Raw genomic sequence first — 15,795 nt, forward strand, 5'->3', positions numbered from 1 at the left:
CTGGCAACCACTGATGCATTTTCTGTCCCTGTAGCTTTGCTTTCTCCCTCGTGTCACATAAATGGATCATACACGACCATCTTTAACATTCTTATTTAAAGCAGCATGTGCCTTGCCCAACTCTCTGTTAGAAGATCATACTTTGCCTTATTTTTCCAGAACATTTAACATTATCTGAAAATAAACTCTTGTCATTATTTGATTACTGTCTGTCACTGGAATGTACACTTCTTCTAGAATGTGAGCGTAGAGACTTTGCTTCATTTGCTACTTCATCTCCAGGGTTCAGAACACTGCCTGGCATTGTGTAGGTTTTCAGTAGATATTTGTAAAATGGACCACAAAATGAATTGAGGACATTGGAACTTCCTAAAACCCTCTCCATACTCAGGCAGACTTCATTAATAAGAAATTATCTCCTCCAACAAAATGTGTTAATCCAAGCATTGCCGTGTTGCTAAAGTAGTTTGTCTGCAGGCAACACAATTAGAAGTAATTAGGCTGATCCAGATTATGAATTGTCTTTTAAACTCACCTTCTGGATGATTAGATTACCCGGAATAGAACTAGTATGAAGCGAGTAAAATGAAAATAATGATAGTAACTATTTCATAGGGTTGTAAGGAGGATTAAATGACTTAATGTAAGTGAAGCGTTAGGAGCAATGGTTCTCAAGTGGAAGCTATTTTGCCCCTGCAGAAACAGCTGGTAATGTCTGGAGACATTGTCTTGTTGTTGTTAAAACTGGGCTAGGGAGTTGCTACTGGCATCTGCTACTAAACGTCCTACAGTGAACAGGAGGACAGCTCCCTACTAAGAATTACCCAGCCCAAAATGTCGGTAGTGCTACCCGTGAGAACCCCTGGGTTAGAGCAGTGTCTGGTACACAATAAGGGCTATGTTTGAGTTTGTTGTTGTTGTTATTACTGTTATTATCATTATTATTATTATGTAAGTGACCATTCTTGACAAATGTTCTCACACAGTCTGAGGGCAGGGTGAGGACAGCACAGTGGTTGAGAGCCTTAAGTCTGCAGTCAGACTCTGTGGATTTGAAGCCCAGCTTTACTTTTTGTTAACAATGTGACTTTGAGCACTTTCTTGACTTTTCAATACCTAATATTCTTTGCTTGTAAAATTAGAATAACAATAGTAACTTCCTCAGAGAGGTGCTGGGGGACTGAATAAAATAATCCATATAAAACGTCAATACTGTGCAGGAGCACATAATAAATGTTCAATAAATGTCATTGATCATTGCTATTCTTTTTGTTGACCCCAAAAGATCTCTCTATGCAATATAATGAAGGGATTGAGATAATTTCAATGAGAAAAGAAATAGAAAATATATTGCTCATATAAAGTGTATACAAGTGTATATCTCACATAACAATAGATGACTACATAGAAGTTTATCCAAACCATCCTTTTTAGGCTGTTATTTATTATTTTTAAAAAAGTGTATTGTTCTTGCTTCCTTGGGTAGAGCAGCTCCTACAAATAAAGGATTCCGTCATTTAAAAAATTTTTATGTAGCACACAATGTACAATTATTAATTAAGGCTTTCAGTCTTGATTAGATGCATAGACACATTAAAGTAATTTGAGAACCTGAGTCTATGATATGAAGTATAAGACTTAGGAAAGTTAAACACTAATGTAGTAGCAACAACCTCTTGTGTTTTAGATTTAGAGTTTAGATTTTAGATTTAATTTCTTACTCCTTCATCAAGATAGGAGGGAGAAGCCCACAATGGATAGATAATACCAGATTTGTATTCATGTTACTAGACTCTCCCTTTATAATCCAATATCTGTGAAGGTGCTTGGGAAATTGTAAAACGAAATTATGGAGCTGTGGTCCATTACCATTGCTATCAACTCTCTAACAATTTACTAGAGGGTTGGATATTTCCATTGTTAAAAAGATGACCAGGCTTTTTAGTTTGTTAGTATCTATTCCACGCAGCCAAAATCAGGCTGCAAGTAAACTTTGTGTTTAAGAATAAACTACTTGATAAACTATAAATTATTTGGTTTAATATTATAAATACAATGAAGAAGAGCTGTGTTTCTTAGGATAAAACCTTTAAGTATATAATCTACCATATTTTATATTCTGTCACAAATAGGGGAGAAAAACCTACCCTATACAAAATGATATGGAACATGACAACCTGGGGAAATATTTGCAACATATATGGCAAGGGATTCCCAAGTGAAAAAGGCCTATAAGGCAACAACAAGGATATGAATGCTCCAGGAAACGACATGAACAGGCAATTCATAAGGAATTCAAATTGCCAGCAAATATGAAAAAGTTTAGACTTACTAGCAATCAAAGAAATGAAAATTAAAACAAGATTTTTGTTTGTTTGTTTGTTCTTTTCAGATTGACAAATTAAGGGCATAATATGGCCAATGTTGAAGTTTGCTGATATTTGAGCACTCTCATATATTGTTGATTGAGTATATATTGACTCACTTATCTGGGAGATCATTTTCTATGTGAATTAAGAACTTTAAAAATCTTTACACTGTTTGTCTTAGTAATTCTACTCTATCAGACTCACACAAAGATGCATATATGTGAATATTCACATTGTAGTGCTATATAAACAAATATTATTAAATGACATAATTGGAATACTGTTAAAAATGAATTATTATCTCTCTATGGACCATTAAAAATCTAATGAAGTCTTTAGAAATAAGTTATGATGCAGAGTTTTCATGTTTGGTTGATTGAGAGGTGATGGTACGGTTTACAAAAATATGAGGGGCACTTAGGTGGCTTAGTCAGTTAAGTGTCTGACTTTGGCTCAGGTCATCGCCTCACAGTTTGTGAGTTTGAGTCCCCCATCGGGCTTTGTCTGACAGCTCGGAGCCTGGAGTCTGCTTTGGATTCTGTGTCTCCTTCTCTCTCTCTGCCCCTCCCCCACTGTGTGCACTCCCTCTCTCTGTCTCTCTGTCTCTCTCAAAAATAAATAAATAAATATAAAAAAAAAGAAGTATGAGAAGAGGGAGAGAACACAGATGCAAGGGAGGATACTAAAAGAAGCGTGCCGGGCAACAAGGAGGACCCTTATTCACTTCTCAAGCTCTGGGAGCCACCTTGGCTTCTCATATTTCCTCAAAGTAAATATAAAGATTAAATTCTGACAATAACCCAGAGTCATGCATGCTAAGGATTGGACCTTGCCGTATCTCTGTCCTTCATAGTACATAAATTGAAGTCACAAGTAACATTGTTAAGGAAAGCTTTTTACACACCACTTGACACTTGTCTATTCTAGGTTTGCTTGTTTCTGACTTTTCTGTTGCTTCAGTTTCATCTTCAAAATAAAACTAAAAGTTAAATAATCAGATATGCACCTCTGTTTACTGCAACATTATTTTAAAAAGCCAAGATATGGAAGTAATCCAACTGTCCATTGATAGAGGATTAGATAAAGAAGATGTGCTATAGGAGCGCTCAGTTGGTTGGGCATCTAACTCTTGGTTTTTTGCTCAGGTCATGATCTCACTGTTTCATGAATTCGACCCCCTTGTCAGGCTCTGTGGAGCCTGCTTGAGATTCTCTCTACTGTCCCCCTTTCATCTGTCTCTGTCTCTCTCAAAATAAATAAATAAACTTAAAAAACAGGAGGTAGTATCTATATCTATCTCTATCTCTCTCTATCTCTATGCAATGGAATATTACTCAGTCACAAAAAAGGATGAAATCTTCTCACTCCCAAAACATGGGTGGGTCTACAGGGTATAATGCTAAGTGAAATAAGTAAAATAGAGAAAGACATGTACCATATCATTTTACTTATATGTGTAATCTAAAAAACAAAGCAAATGAACAAACCACAACATAATAGAAACAGACTTATGGGGAAATGGGCAAAATAGGTGAAGGGATTTAGAGGCAAAGGTTTCTAGTTATAAGCCATGAGGATGAAAAGTACAGTATAGGGCATATAATCAATAGTATTGTAATAACTACTTCAATTGAAAATAAAAAGTTAGAGGAGCCCAGATGGTGGAACAGCATGGAAGTTTTTTTTTTTTTTTGCATTTCACATCCATGAAATACAGCCAGATCAACACTAAACCGTCCTCCACACCTAGAAAATTGATTTGAGGATTAACACAACCTGAAACACAGAACTCAGCAGAAAGATAAAAAATTTACTTTTACTTTCAATTTTTATTGGACACATTTTTCTTTACTTTTTCTACTATATTTCTTATTTTTTTGGTAAATTTTTCAAATTCTATCTTATTTCCATTATTTCATTTTATTCTATTTCATTGTATTCATTTCCTCAAATTTTCAAACATTTCCCTTTTTTTCTTGTTTTTCTTGTTTTTTTCTTTTTTCCCACCTGTTTTCTCTAATCTATCAAGCTCCTTTCAATAACCAGACAAAAACACACGTAGGATCTAGCATCATTTATTTGATGTTTTGTGTGTGTGTGTGTGTGTGTGTGTTGTTTTTAATTTTTAATTAAACATTTTTTACCTTATTAATTATTTTTCTTCCCTTCAAAATGATGAAAGGAAGGAATTCACCCCAAAAGAAAGATCAGGAAGAAATGATAGCAAGTGACTTAATCAACACAGATACAATCAAAATGTCTGAAACAGAATTTAGAATCACGATAATAAGAATACTAGCCGGGGTCAAAAATAGATCAGAATCCCTTTCTGTGGAGATAAAAGAAGTAAAAGGTAGTCAGGATGAAATAAAAAATGCTATCGCTGAGCTGCAATCTCGAATGAATGCCACGGCAGCAAGGAAGGATGAGGCAGAGCAGTAATCAGCAATATAGAGGGTAAACTTATGGAGAATAATGAAACAGAAAAAAAAAGAGGGAGACTAGGGCAAAAGAGCATGATTTAAGAATTAGAGAAGTCAGTGACTCACTAAAAAGGAACTACATCAGAATCATAGGGGTCCCAGAAGATGAAGAAAGAGAAAAAGGGGTAGAAGGCTTCTGTGAGCAAATCATAGTGGAAAATGTTCCTCACCTGGGGAAAGACACAGACATCAAAATCCAGGAAGCACAGAGGACTCCTATAAGATTCAACAAAAGCCAAATATCAACAAGGCATATCATAGTCAAATTCACAAAATACTCAGTCAAGGAGAGAATCATGAAAGCAACAAGGGAAAATAAGTCCCTAACCTACAAGGGAAGACAGATCATGTTTGCAGCAGACCTATCCACAGAAACTTGGCAGGTCAGAAAGGAATGGCAGGATACACTCAATGTGCTGAATCAGAAATATATGCAACCAAGAATTCTTTACCCAGCAAGGCTGTCATTCAAAATAGAAGGAGAGAGAAAAAGTTTCCCAGACAAACAAAAACTAAAGGAGTTTGTGCCACTAAATAAGCCCTGTAAGAAATTTTAAGGGGGACTCTCCGAGAGGAGAAAAGACAAGGAAAAAAAAAACACCAAAAGCAACAAAGACTATAAAGGACCAGAGAACACTACCAGAAACTCCAACTCTACAGGCAACATAATGGCAATAAATTCTTATCTTTCAGTACTCACTCTAAATGTCAATGGACTAAATGCTCCAATCAAAAGACATAGGGTAACAGAATGGATAAGAAAACAAGACCCATCTATTTGCTGTTTACAAGAGACCCATTTTAGACCTACAGACACCTTCATATTGAAAGTAAGGGGATGGAGAATCATCTGTCAGGCTAATGGTCACCAAAAGAAAGCCAGAGTAGCCATACTTATATCAGACAATATAGACTTTAAAATAAAGACTGAAAAAGAGATGAAGAAGGGCACTATGTCATAATTAAGGGGTCTACCCACCAAGAAGACCTAAGTGTAAACATTTATGCTCCAAATGTGGAAAGCACCCAAATATATAAATCAAATAATCACAAACATACAGAAACTAATTGATAATAATACCATAATAGTAGAGGACTTCAACACCCAACTTACAGCAATGGAAAGATCATCTAAAAAGAAAATCAACAAGGAAACAATGGCTTTGAATGACACACTGGACCAGATGGACTTAACAGATATATTCAGGTCATTTCACCCTAAAGCAGCAGAATAAACATTTTTCTCCAGTGCACATGGAATGTTATCTAGAATAGATCATATACTGGGACACAGATCAGCCCTCAACAAGTACAAAAAGATCAAGATCATACTGTGTGTATTTTCTGACTACAGTGCTATGAAACTCAATATCAACCACAAGAAAAAATGTGGAAAGATAAAAAATACTTGGAGACTAAAGACTATCCAACTAAAGAATGAATGGGATAACCAGGAAGTTAAAGAGGAAATTAAAAAGTACATAGAAGTCAATGAAAATGATAACACCACAGTCCAAAACCTCTGGGACGCAGCAAAGGTGGTCATAAGAGGGAAGTATATAGCAATCCAGGCCTTCCTAAAGAAGGAAGAAAGGTCATCCAACCTAACCTTACACCTTAAAGAGCTAGAAAAAGAACAGCAAATAAAACCCAAAACCAGCAGAAGACAGGAAGTAATAAAGATTAGAGCAGAAATCAATGCTATCAAAACCAAAAAAAAAAAAAAAAAAACACAAAAAAACAAAAACACACACACAAAAAAACAAAAAAAAAACCACAAAAAACCAAAACAAACAAACAAACAAAACCAGTAGAACAGATGAATGAAACCAGAAGTTGGTTCTTTAAAAGAATTAACAAAATTGATAAACCACTAGCCAGTTTGATCAAAAAGAAAAAGGAAAGGACCCAAATAAATAAAATCAAGAATGAAAGAGGAGAGATCACAACCAATGCAGCAGAAATACAAACAATAATAAGAGAATATTATGAGCAATTACATGCCAATAAAATGGGCAATATGGAAAAAATGAACAAATTCCAAGATACATAAACTACCAAAACTGAAACAGGAAGAAAAAGAAAATTTGAACAGACCCATAACCAGTAACAAAACTGAATTGGTAATCAAGAATCTCCCAAGAAACAAGAGTCTAGGGCCAGATGGCTTTCCAGGGGAATTCTACCAAACGTTTAAGAAAGAGTTAACACCTATTCTCTTGAAGCTGTTCCAAAAAAATAGAAATGGAAGGAAAACTTCCAAACTCTTTCTATGAAGCCAGCATTACCTTGATTCCAAAACCAAAGATCCCACTAAAAAGAAGAGCAATAGACTAATTTCCCTGATGAACATGGATGCAAAAATCCTCAGCAAGATATTAGCCAACCAGATCCAACAATACATTAAAAAAATTATTCGCCACGACCAAGTGGGATTTTTACCTGGGATGCAGGGCTGGTTCAATATCACAAAATAATCAATGTGATTCATCACATAAATAAAAGAAAGGACAAGAACCACATAATCCTCTTAATAGATGCAGAGAAAGCATTTGACAAAATACAGCATCCTTTCTGGATAAAAACCCTTACAAAAATAGGGATAGAAGGATCACACCTCAAGATCATAAAAGCCATATATGAAAGACCCACTGCTAATATCATCCTCAATGGGGAAAAACTGAGAGCTTTCCCCCTAAGGTCAGGAACAAGCCAGGGATGTCCACTCTCACCATATAGTATGGGAAATCTTAGCCTCAGCAATCAGACAACACAAAGGAATAAAATGCATCCAAATCATCCAGGCAGAGGTCAAACTTTCACCCTTCACAGATGACATGATACTCTATATGGAAAACCCAAAAGATTCCACCAAAAAACTGCTAGAACTGATCCATGAGTTCAGCAAAGTGGCAGGATATAAAGTCAATGCACAGAAATCGGTTGCATTCCTATACACCAATAATGAAGCAACAGAAAGAGAAATCACGAATAATCAGGAATAAATCTAACCAAAGAGGTGAAAAATCTATACACTAAAGACTATAGAAAGCTTATGAAAGAAATTGAAGAAGACACAAAAAAATGGAAAAATATTCCATGCTCCTGGATAGGAAGAACAAAATATTGTTAAAATGTCAATACTACCCAAAGCAATCTACATATTCAATGCAATCCCTATCAAAATAACAACAGCATTCTTCACAGAGCTAGAACAAATAATCCTAAAATTTGTATGGAACCAGAAAAGACCCCAAATAGCCAAAGAATCTTGAAAAAGAAAACTGAAACTGGAGGCATCACAATCCTGGACTTTCAGCTATATTACAAAGCTGTAATCATCAAGACAGTATGGTACTGACACAAGAACAGACACTCAGATCAATGGAACAGAATAGAGAACCAGAAATGGACCCACAAACGTATGGCCAACTAATCTTTGACAAAGCAGGAAAGAATACCCAATGGAAAAAAGGCAGTCTCTTCAGCAAGTGGTTTTGAGAAAACTGGACAGTGACATGCAGAAGAATAAACCTGGACCACTTTCTTACACCATACACAAAAATGAACTCAAAATGGAACAAAGACCTCAATGTAAGACAGGAAGCCATCAAAATCCTCGAGGAGAAATCAGGCAAAAGCCTCTTTGACCTTGGCCGCAGCAACTTCTTACTCAACATGTCTCCAGAGGCAAGGAAAACCAAAGCAAAAAATGAACTATAGGGGCCTCGTCAAAATAAAAAGCTTCTGCACAGCAAAGGAAACAACCAGCAAAACTAAAAGGAAACCAATAGAATGGGAGAAGATATATGCAAGCGACATATCAGATAAAGAATTAGTACGGGGCGCCTGGGTGGCTCAGTCGGTTAAGCGGCCGACTTCGGCTCAGGTCATGATCTCGCAGTCCGTGAGTTCGAGCCCCGCGTCGGGCTCTGTGCTGACCGCTCAAAGCCTGGAGCCTGTTTCAGATTCTGTGTCTCCCTCTCTCTCTGACCCTCCCCCGTTCATGCTCTGTCTCCTCCTGTCTCAAAAATAAATAAAATGTTAAAAAAAAAAAAATTAAAAAAAAAAAAAGAATTAGTATCCAAAATCTATAAAGAACTTATCAAACTCAAAACCCAAAACCAAATAATTCAGTGAAGAAATGGGCAAAAGACATGAATAGACACTTCTCCAAAGAAGACATCCAGATGGCTGACAGACACATGAAAAAACGTTCCACATCACCCATCATCAGGGAAATACAAATCAAAGCCACAATGAGATACCACCTCACACCTGTCAGAATGGCTAACATTAACAACTCAGGCAACAACAGATGTTGGCGAGGATGCGGAGAAAGAGGATCTCTTTTGCACTGCTAGTGGGAATGCAAACTGGCGCAGCCACTCTGGAAAACAGTAAGGAGGTTCCTCGAAAAATTAAAAATAGAACTACCCTATAACCCAGCAATTGCCCTACTAGGCATTTATCCAAGGGATAGAGAGGTATGCTGTTTCGAAGGGGCACATACTCCCCAATGTTTATAGCATCACTATTGATAATAGCCAAAGTATGGAAAGACCCCAAATGTCCATCGATGGATGAATGGATAAAGAAGAAGTGGTATATATATACAATGGAGTATTACTTGGCAATCAAAAAGAATGAAATCTTGCCATTTGCAACTATGTGAATGGAACTACAGGGTACTATGCTAAGTGAAATTAGTCAGAGAAAGACAAATATATGACTTCACTCCTATGAGGACTTTAAGATACAAAACAGATTAACGTAAGGGAAGGGAAGCAAAAATAATACAAAAACAGGGAGGGGCACAAAAAAGATAAGAGTCTCTTAAATATGGACAACAAACAGAGGGTTACTGGAGGGGTTGTGGGAGGGGGGATGAGCTAAATGTGTAAAGGGCATTAAGGAATCTACTCCTGAGCTCACTGTTGAACTATATGCTTACTTGGATGTAAATTAAAAAAATAAATTAAGAAAAATTCAAAAAAAAAAAAAAAAAAAGAAAGAAAGAAAGAAAAGAAAAAGTTAGGGGCACCTGGGTGGCTCACTTGGTTAAGCATCCAACTTCAGCTCAGGCCACGATCTCATGGTTTGTGAGTTTGAGCCCCGTGTCAGGCTCTGCGTTGACAGCTCAGAGCCTGGAGCCTGCTTTGGATTCTGTGTCTTCCTCTTGCTCACTCTGCCTCTACCCCGCTTGTGCATGCTCTCTCCTTCTCTCTCTTTCTGTCTCCCTCAAGAATAAATAATCATTAAAGAAAAGAAAAGAAAAAATTAAATAATCAAAAGTTAGTGCAACCTATATTTATTTCTAAGAAACTATCATTTTAAATTGGATTACCTACAAGAAACTGCCACTTAATTCTTAAATTTTAGTGATTTCTGGTATTTAAAATGCAAATATTTAATGAGGTACCTTATGTAGCAATTTCAGTTATAAAAACATTTTAGTGAATAAATTTTGACAGTCAAAAAAAGCAAGATATTTTGACTTTTTAATTTTAACCCATGCCATTGAATCTTGGAGGATTTGACCTAGGGGATATTTGGAACTTGTCATTAGCCATTGTTCTGCTAACACTTTAAGCAGTAGGCAAAATGTTCAAAAGTATTTCTAAAACTTAGAATCAAATATAATGGTAGAATCATGGACAATAAAAAATTCCCGAAATATGAGTTTATATCATAGTCCTCATAATTTGCTAAATCAGAGATGACACACTGGTGGTGTGGTTTAATTTCACTTTTAAAGAAAATTGATAAAGGAATTAAACTAAACTAACTTAGTGGTGTAATATCAAGTAAATGTTTTCTTGATCAATTTCTTCTCCATTAGTAAAATTATGGTTGGAATGTTTGTTTTCATAAGTAAAAATTAGGGAACCAAAACAGGGTCAAATGAGGCATAGAAAGTCCACTATAACTTAGTGACACCCATAAATGGGAAAGAATTAAGGGACAGGGTTACTCACCCCTTTCCATCAGCATCTTTACTGAAGGTACTGCTGGACATATAACACAATTATGTCTCAGTCCAGGAATCTGTGCAGGCAATGACTCTTATCAATTCCTTTCTTCCTTAGAATGATCCTTGATGCTATTCATAAAAATAAGTCTAATGTTTGAAGTTTTAGACCCATTTTGACTGTTCTTAGATTCAGTTTCTAAGGTCTCTTAACCCATGATTCCTGTCTGCCCATCAAATCTTCACACCCAATCAGAAGATGAGACAGTTAATTTATACTCACAATATATCCAGAGCATGACTTTGTTCCCTGCCTCCTACTCTTCCACTCACCCATTGTTCCATAAAATCCTAGGTTGTGTGGGTAAGAACACATAAGATGAGTGGAAACAGATGGGGTGATGGGGGTACAAGAGGGAGTGAACAGGGAAAAAATGATTGGAGATATCCCTACTATTTTTTCAAACCAGAAAACAAGAACAATGGAGGAAAAGTATGTGTTTGCACATATCCTTTTATTTATTTATTTATTTATTTATTTATTTAGAATTCTTTTTTTTTTTTTTTTACATTTATTTAATTTTGAGGGACAGAGAGAGACAGAGCACAAGCGGGGTAGGGGCAGAGAGAGAAGGAGACAGAGAATGCAAAGCAGGATCCAGGCTCTGAGCTGTCAGCACAGAGCCCGACACAGGGCTCGAACTTGCAAACCGTGAAATCGTGACCTGAGCTGAAGTGGATGCCTAACCGACTGAGCCACCAGGCGCCCCACACATATTCTTTATTCAACTTGATTTTCCCCTACTCTTCATTTATATTCTAAAACAAAGTATTTTATTTCACTGGGATTATCATAATGAAAGATCATTTTTGAAATGGGAACTGACAATGTGGATTCTGTAACTATTATCACATGTTTACAGGCATGATGATAATGAGTCACATTCCACCACTTTATACAAAGTAGTATAAAGTAGAACTGAAATTTTGGTTTATCCTTACATTTATCCTTACATTTGTACTGTTTACTGTCTGATAGACACACTGTTTTCTGAACATTAGAATCCAGTTCAGTGCCTGGCACTTACAAGGGGGTCAACAATCATTTAAGTAAGTGAATGAATGGGCATGACGGACCTTCATCATTTTATTTCTGGTGTGTATATTGTGGGTTTATATTTACGCACACACATTGGCAAAAATGGGAAAACACCTTCAAATCTAGGTGAGGACAAGATCTTTCCTTCTTGACATCATTTCTTTATCTTTCTTGTTTAGAAGATAGTTTGAAAGTGTCTATCAGACAGTAGTCTTCTTAATGGAAAGTGACTCAAAATGAAAAAGTCTCAGTTCAAGGCCTCTTTTTTTTACAATCGATCTTAGCCAAAAGCCTGAGAAGCAATCAAGCCCTCTTTTTTTTTTTTTTTTTTTTTTTTTTTTTTTTAGTCTTACACAAAAGGAAGTGAGTATGAAGTTGCTTGCATAAACTTAAAGAACTGCAGAGATGAAACCCAAAGCAGGAAGAAACATGCCACCAATGTACTGGAGGGGAACACACTGTGTCATGTGAATAGACATGACAAAAACAGCCTTCTTTAAATTACTTTTGGCAATTGTGATTGCATTCATTTTAATTTTGCCAGAACATTTTAAGACACCAAAAGGTGAGTACATAATTATAATTTATCTTTTCTTTTTCTAATTAAAAAAAAATTATGATAGGTAACGGTTACAAGGAAAGATCCTCTCTTGGATACACGCTGCCTGGGCTGAAGTTCTATGTCTGAAAAGTTAAGAAAATGAGATTGTAATTTTAGTTGGCTGTTATATAGCACAGTAACCTTATTTGCAGTACTTAATTATTGTGGCATACCGTAGTGAAATAAAAAATGAAAAGAAATATCTAAAATGTGTAGTCTAGATTTTAAACATTGAGTTTACATTCATCTCACATGATTTTGCTCTTTGAAGTAGTTTCCTTCAAAACAGTTTTAAGTATGCTTTTACACTCTAGACTTATTTCACAAAGTGAGTTATATTTGTTATGTTAAAGGTGTTTGATTTCCCTCTACCACAGCTATTTCACACAAATAACTCACTGTTGCTTTTTGAAAAATAAGAGAATTTGAAATAAGATGGGTGCAAATTTCAGCAGGTGTGTGCGTATGTATATTTGTAACTAGAGAAAAAATGGAACAAAATGTCCTCTGCGGATATTTCAGGGATTTGTGATATGATTGTTGGAACCTAGGATAAGAAAATAAATAAATGTAAATTTGAACTATTTTTATATGTCAGTAAAAGATTTAAAATATATATAAATGTGCGTTCAGAAAATAGTTGTGCTCCCTAGCATTTAATAATAAGAAAAAGTAAAAAGAAAACACTATATTCTATCATTAAAGTTATATGAATTTGCTTAAAATCAGGGAAAAGCTTATATTTGATGACATTCTGCCATGATTACTGTTGCATGTACATGATACTAAGTGGCCAGATAACAATATTTTTGCTAAATTAACACTATGTGCAATTTTGTGAATGATTGAATTTTTCAAAATTTTCTTGGTTTTCTGGCATTGTGTTGCTCAGACTAAACAATCATAACATATATTTTTAATTCTTGATTCCACTTAGTGAAAATATAGAGAATAGTTAGAATTGGAATGGAGATAACTTATTTCAACTTTTAAGCCTTTTAAATAGTAAGCTGATTTGATAGTTATCTAAGGTAGGCCATGAAGATGGACCTCACATCTCCAAAAAATCAGGTTCATCTAACGAAAACCAAGTAATCAGCCTCAAAAAAGATTTCATAAACTATTTGCTAACTGTTGGTTACTGTGTTATGAGAACTGGTGATTGCCAGAGCATGTGAAAAGCTTTTCTTTCCTGGGCAGATGTCTTGACAGTAATCAACCATTAATGATTTTTGTGTTTTTACTTTCACAACTAATTACAATCAGCTCTCACTACTACCTATATTGCCTCTGCAAACTTAAAATAGCCACTTCGCTTTTCCTGGTCCAAGAACAGCACAGATAGATATTTCCTTGGACTCTTTAGGGGGATGGATTTATTTGGGAATTTTATTTCAAAGGGACCTTCCTTGGGGCCAACAAACAAAAATGTTTGAAAACCGTCATCTTATCCTGATGTCATTTTGTGGTAGAAGGGATTTTGCACACAGCCACCATAAACGAAAGGTTGATGATTGAGTAAAATATTTTACACATTCAATAGTGCACGTTTTATATTTTATAATGGTTTATGGATCACCAGGAACAAGGTCATATAGCTTCATTTTATCTAGTCTAATACAGATCCAACTAAAGGCAAATGATTATTTCACTTTTTTTCAGTAATTTTTAAATCACAGTTATAGTTGCCTTATGAAATAAGTTGACATCTCATATTTCATAAAATAAAATACCTGGTAAAAATTTTTAGATGTTCAAGAAGTGCTGAAATTAACCTTGAGATTCTCCTGTATAGTCCTACTCTTCTTATCAGTTACTTGTGGGTTTTTTCCCCCATTTTTTTCTTACATCCTATTCACTTTAATTTCTAAGATAAATATTATAAAATGATTTTTACTTATAAATTATTCACTGATACCACGTCGTTAACACATCAAATGAATTCAGAAGGAATCTTAATGAGGAATAATGTATTCATGAGGTTTAATAGATTTGATTTCAAAATAATAAACCCTCTGAAGGCCTAAGTTAAAAATAGAGAACTGTGTTTGATCATTTTTCATCAAGAATGTGTCTGAGTCTCTGAATAATCATTACTCAGAATATTCAATTATCATAATTACACAGTATAAGCTATCTAGTCTAACTTTATTGAAGAAGAGGAACTTCTTCAATGGTGTTTTGGACTTTTAATGAGTTTGCATTGAGCATGCACTGGCAAGAGAAACTATTTTAATACTTCCAGTTTATTTGAAAGACAGCTTATACTAAGATACAGTAGTTAATGTAATGATTTGCTACACTTACATTGCATGTAGATAGTGGAGATAGAAAAGGAATAGATATATTTTGATTCAGAGATGCTTGCAATTAAGAGAGCCTGGGTTGCCCCAAACAGGAGACTTCACCAACCAACTTTTATTGGACTTACAGTGTTTAAGAGAGAGAGAGACCTGCTTAACCCATATCAATCTCAGTGATCTTTTATTTATTTATTCCTCCGGTCATGAACAGTGCCTACCTGTGCTGGCTTCTGCAGCACATATACTGAAATTGGAATGAATAGTGTCTACCTGTACCAGGAACCCGGGGCTACAAAAACAACAGGCAACTCTTCCTTCAAGGAGTTTTCAGTTAGCGGGAGGCCTGACTGGTAAATAATTAAATACAATACTGTAATTACTGAAATAGCAATGTAAAAAGGTACAATGGAAACATAAAAGTTGTGCTTCCAGGCCGGTCTGGGGAGGATGTTCCTTCCATTTTTGTTGCAAAGAGATAACTGTCAGAGCTCTAATGATCAGCTAATATTTCTCCTTACCTGCTTGCACAAGCACTCTCTAAGAGAAGCAATTATTTTCAAATAAAATGTACTCATATAAATATCTCAGAAGTTCTTGAAGCCAGAAATTGTAGTCATACAAATGTCTTACTGATAATTCATGGCAATGCAAGACAGGAATAGCAGAGATAACAACACCTCAAACCTAATTTTATTTAGCTATTTGACTTCCTCGCTTACTTGTAAGAGCCAAACTGACATAAACTATGTTTACCAGCTTTCATTTTCCCTGGCATTTCACACTTTCTGATGGAAATGGTAGTATAATGGACCGTGAACTGCAAGAAAACAGTGGACAAAGGAACTTAACTTACAAAGTATACAAAGTATAGGATAAACCCTGAAGTATTCAAGCCTATGTACACATTACTTATGTCTGTATTATAAAGAACAGTGTTATCAAGAGTAACTGCAACTAATTTGCCTGAAA

General features: G+C 35.4%; 1 protein-coding gene across 4 annotated transcripts in view; it reads left to right on the forward strand.

Moving 5' to 3' along the window:
• Positions 1–12,315: 12,315 nt before the first annotated feature.
• TMEM156 (transmembrane protein 156) overlaps positions 12,316–15,795 on the forward strand; it is a 51,883-nt gene continuing 48,403 nt past the window's right edge. For all 4 annotated transcript variants that reach the window (XM_042984718.1, XM_007098864.3, XM_042984719.1 and 1 more), the window contains exon 1: positions 12,316–12,487. In XM_042984718.1, the coding sequence (XP_042840652.1) occupies positions 12,400–12,487 (88 nt within the window). In that variant the 5' untranslated portion in view covers positions 12,316–12,399. The remainder of the gene's footprint in view (positions 12,488–15,795) is intronic.

This window comes from Panthera tigris, chromosome B1 (genome assembly GCF_018350195.1).
Source record: "Panthera tigris isolate Pti1 chromosome B1, P.tigris_Pti1_mat1.1, whole genome shotgun sequence".
Lineage (NCBI taxonomy): Eukaryota > Metazoa > Chordata > Mammalia > Carnivora > Felidae > Panthera > Panthera tigris.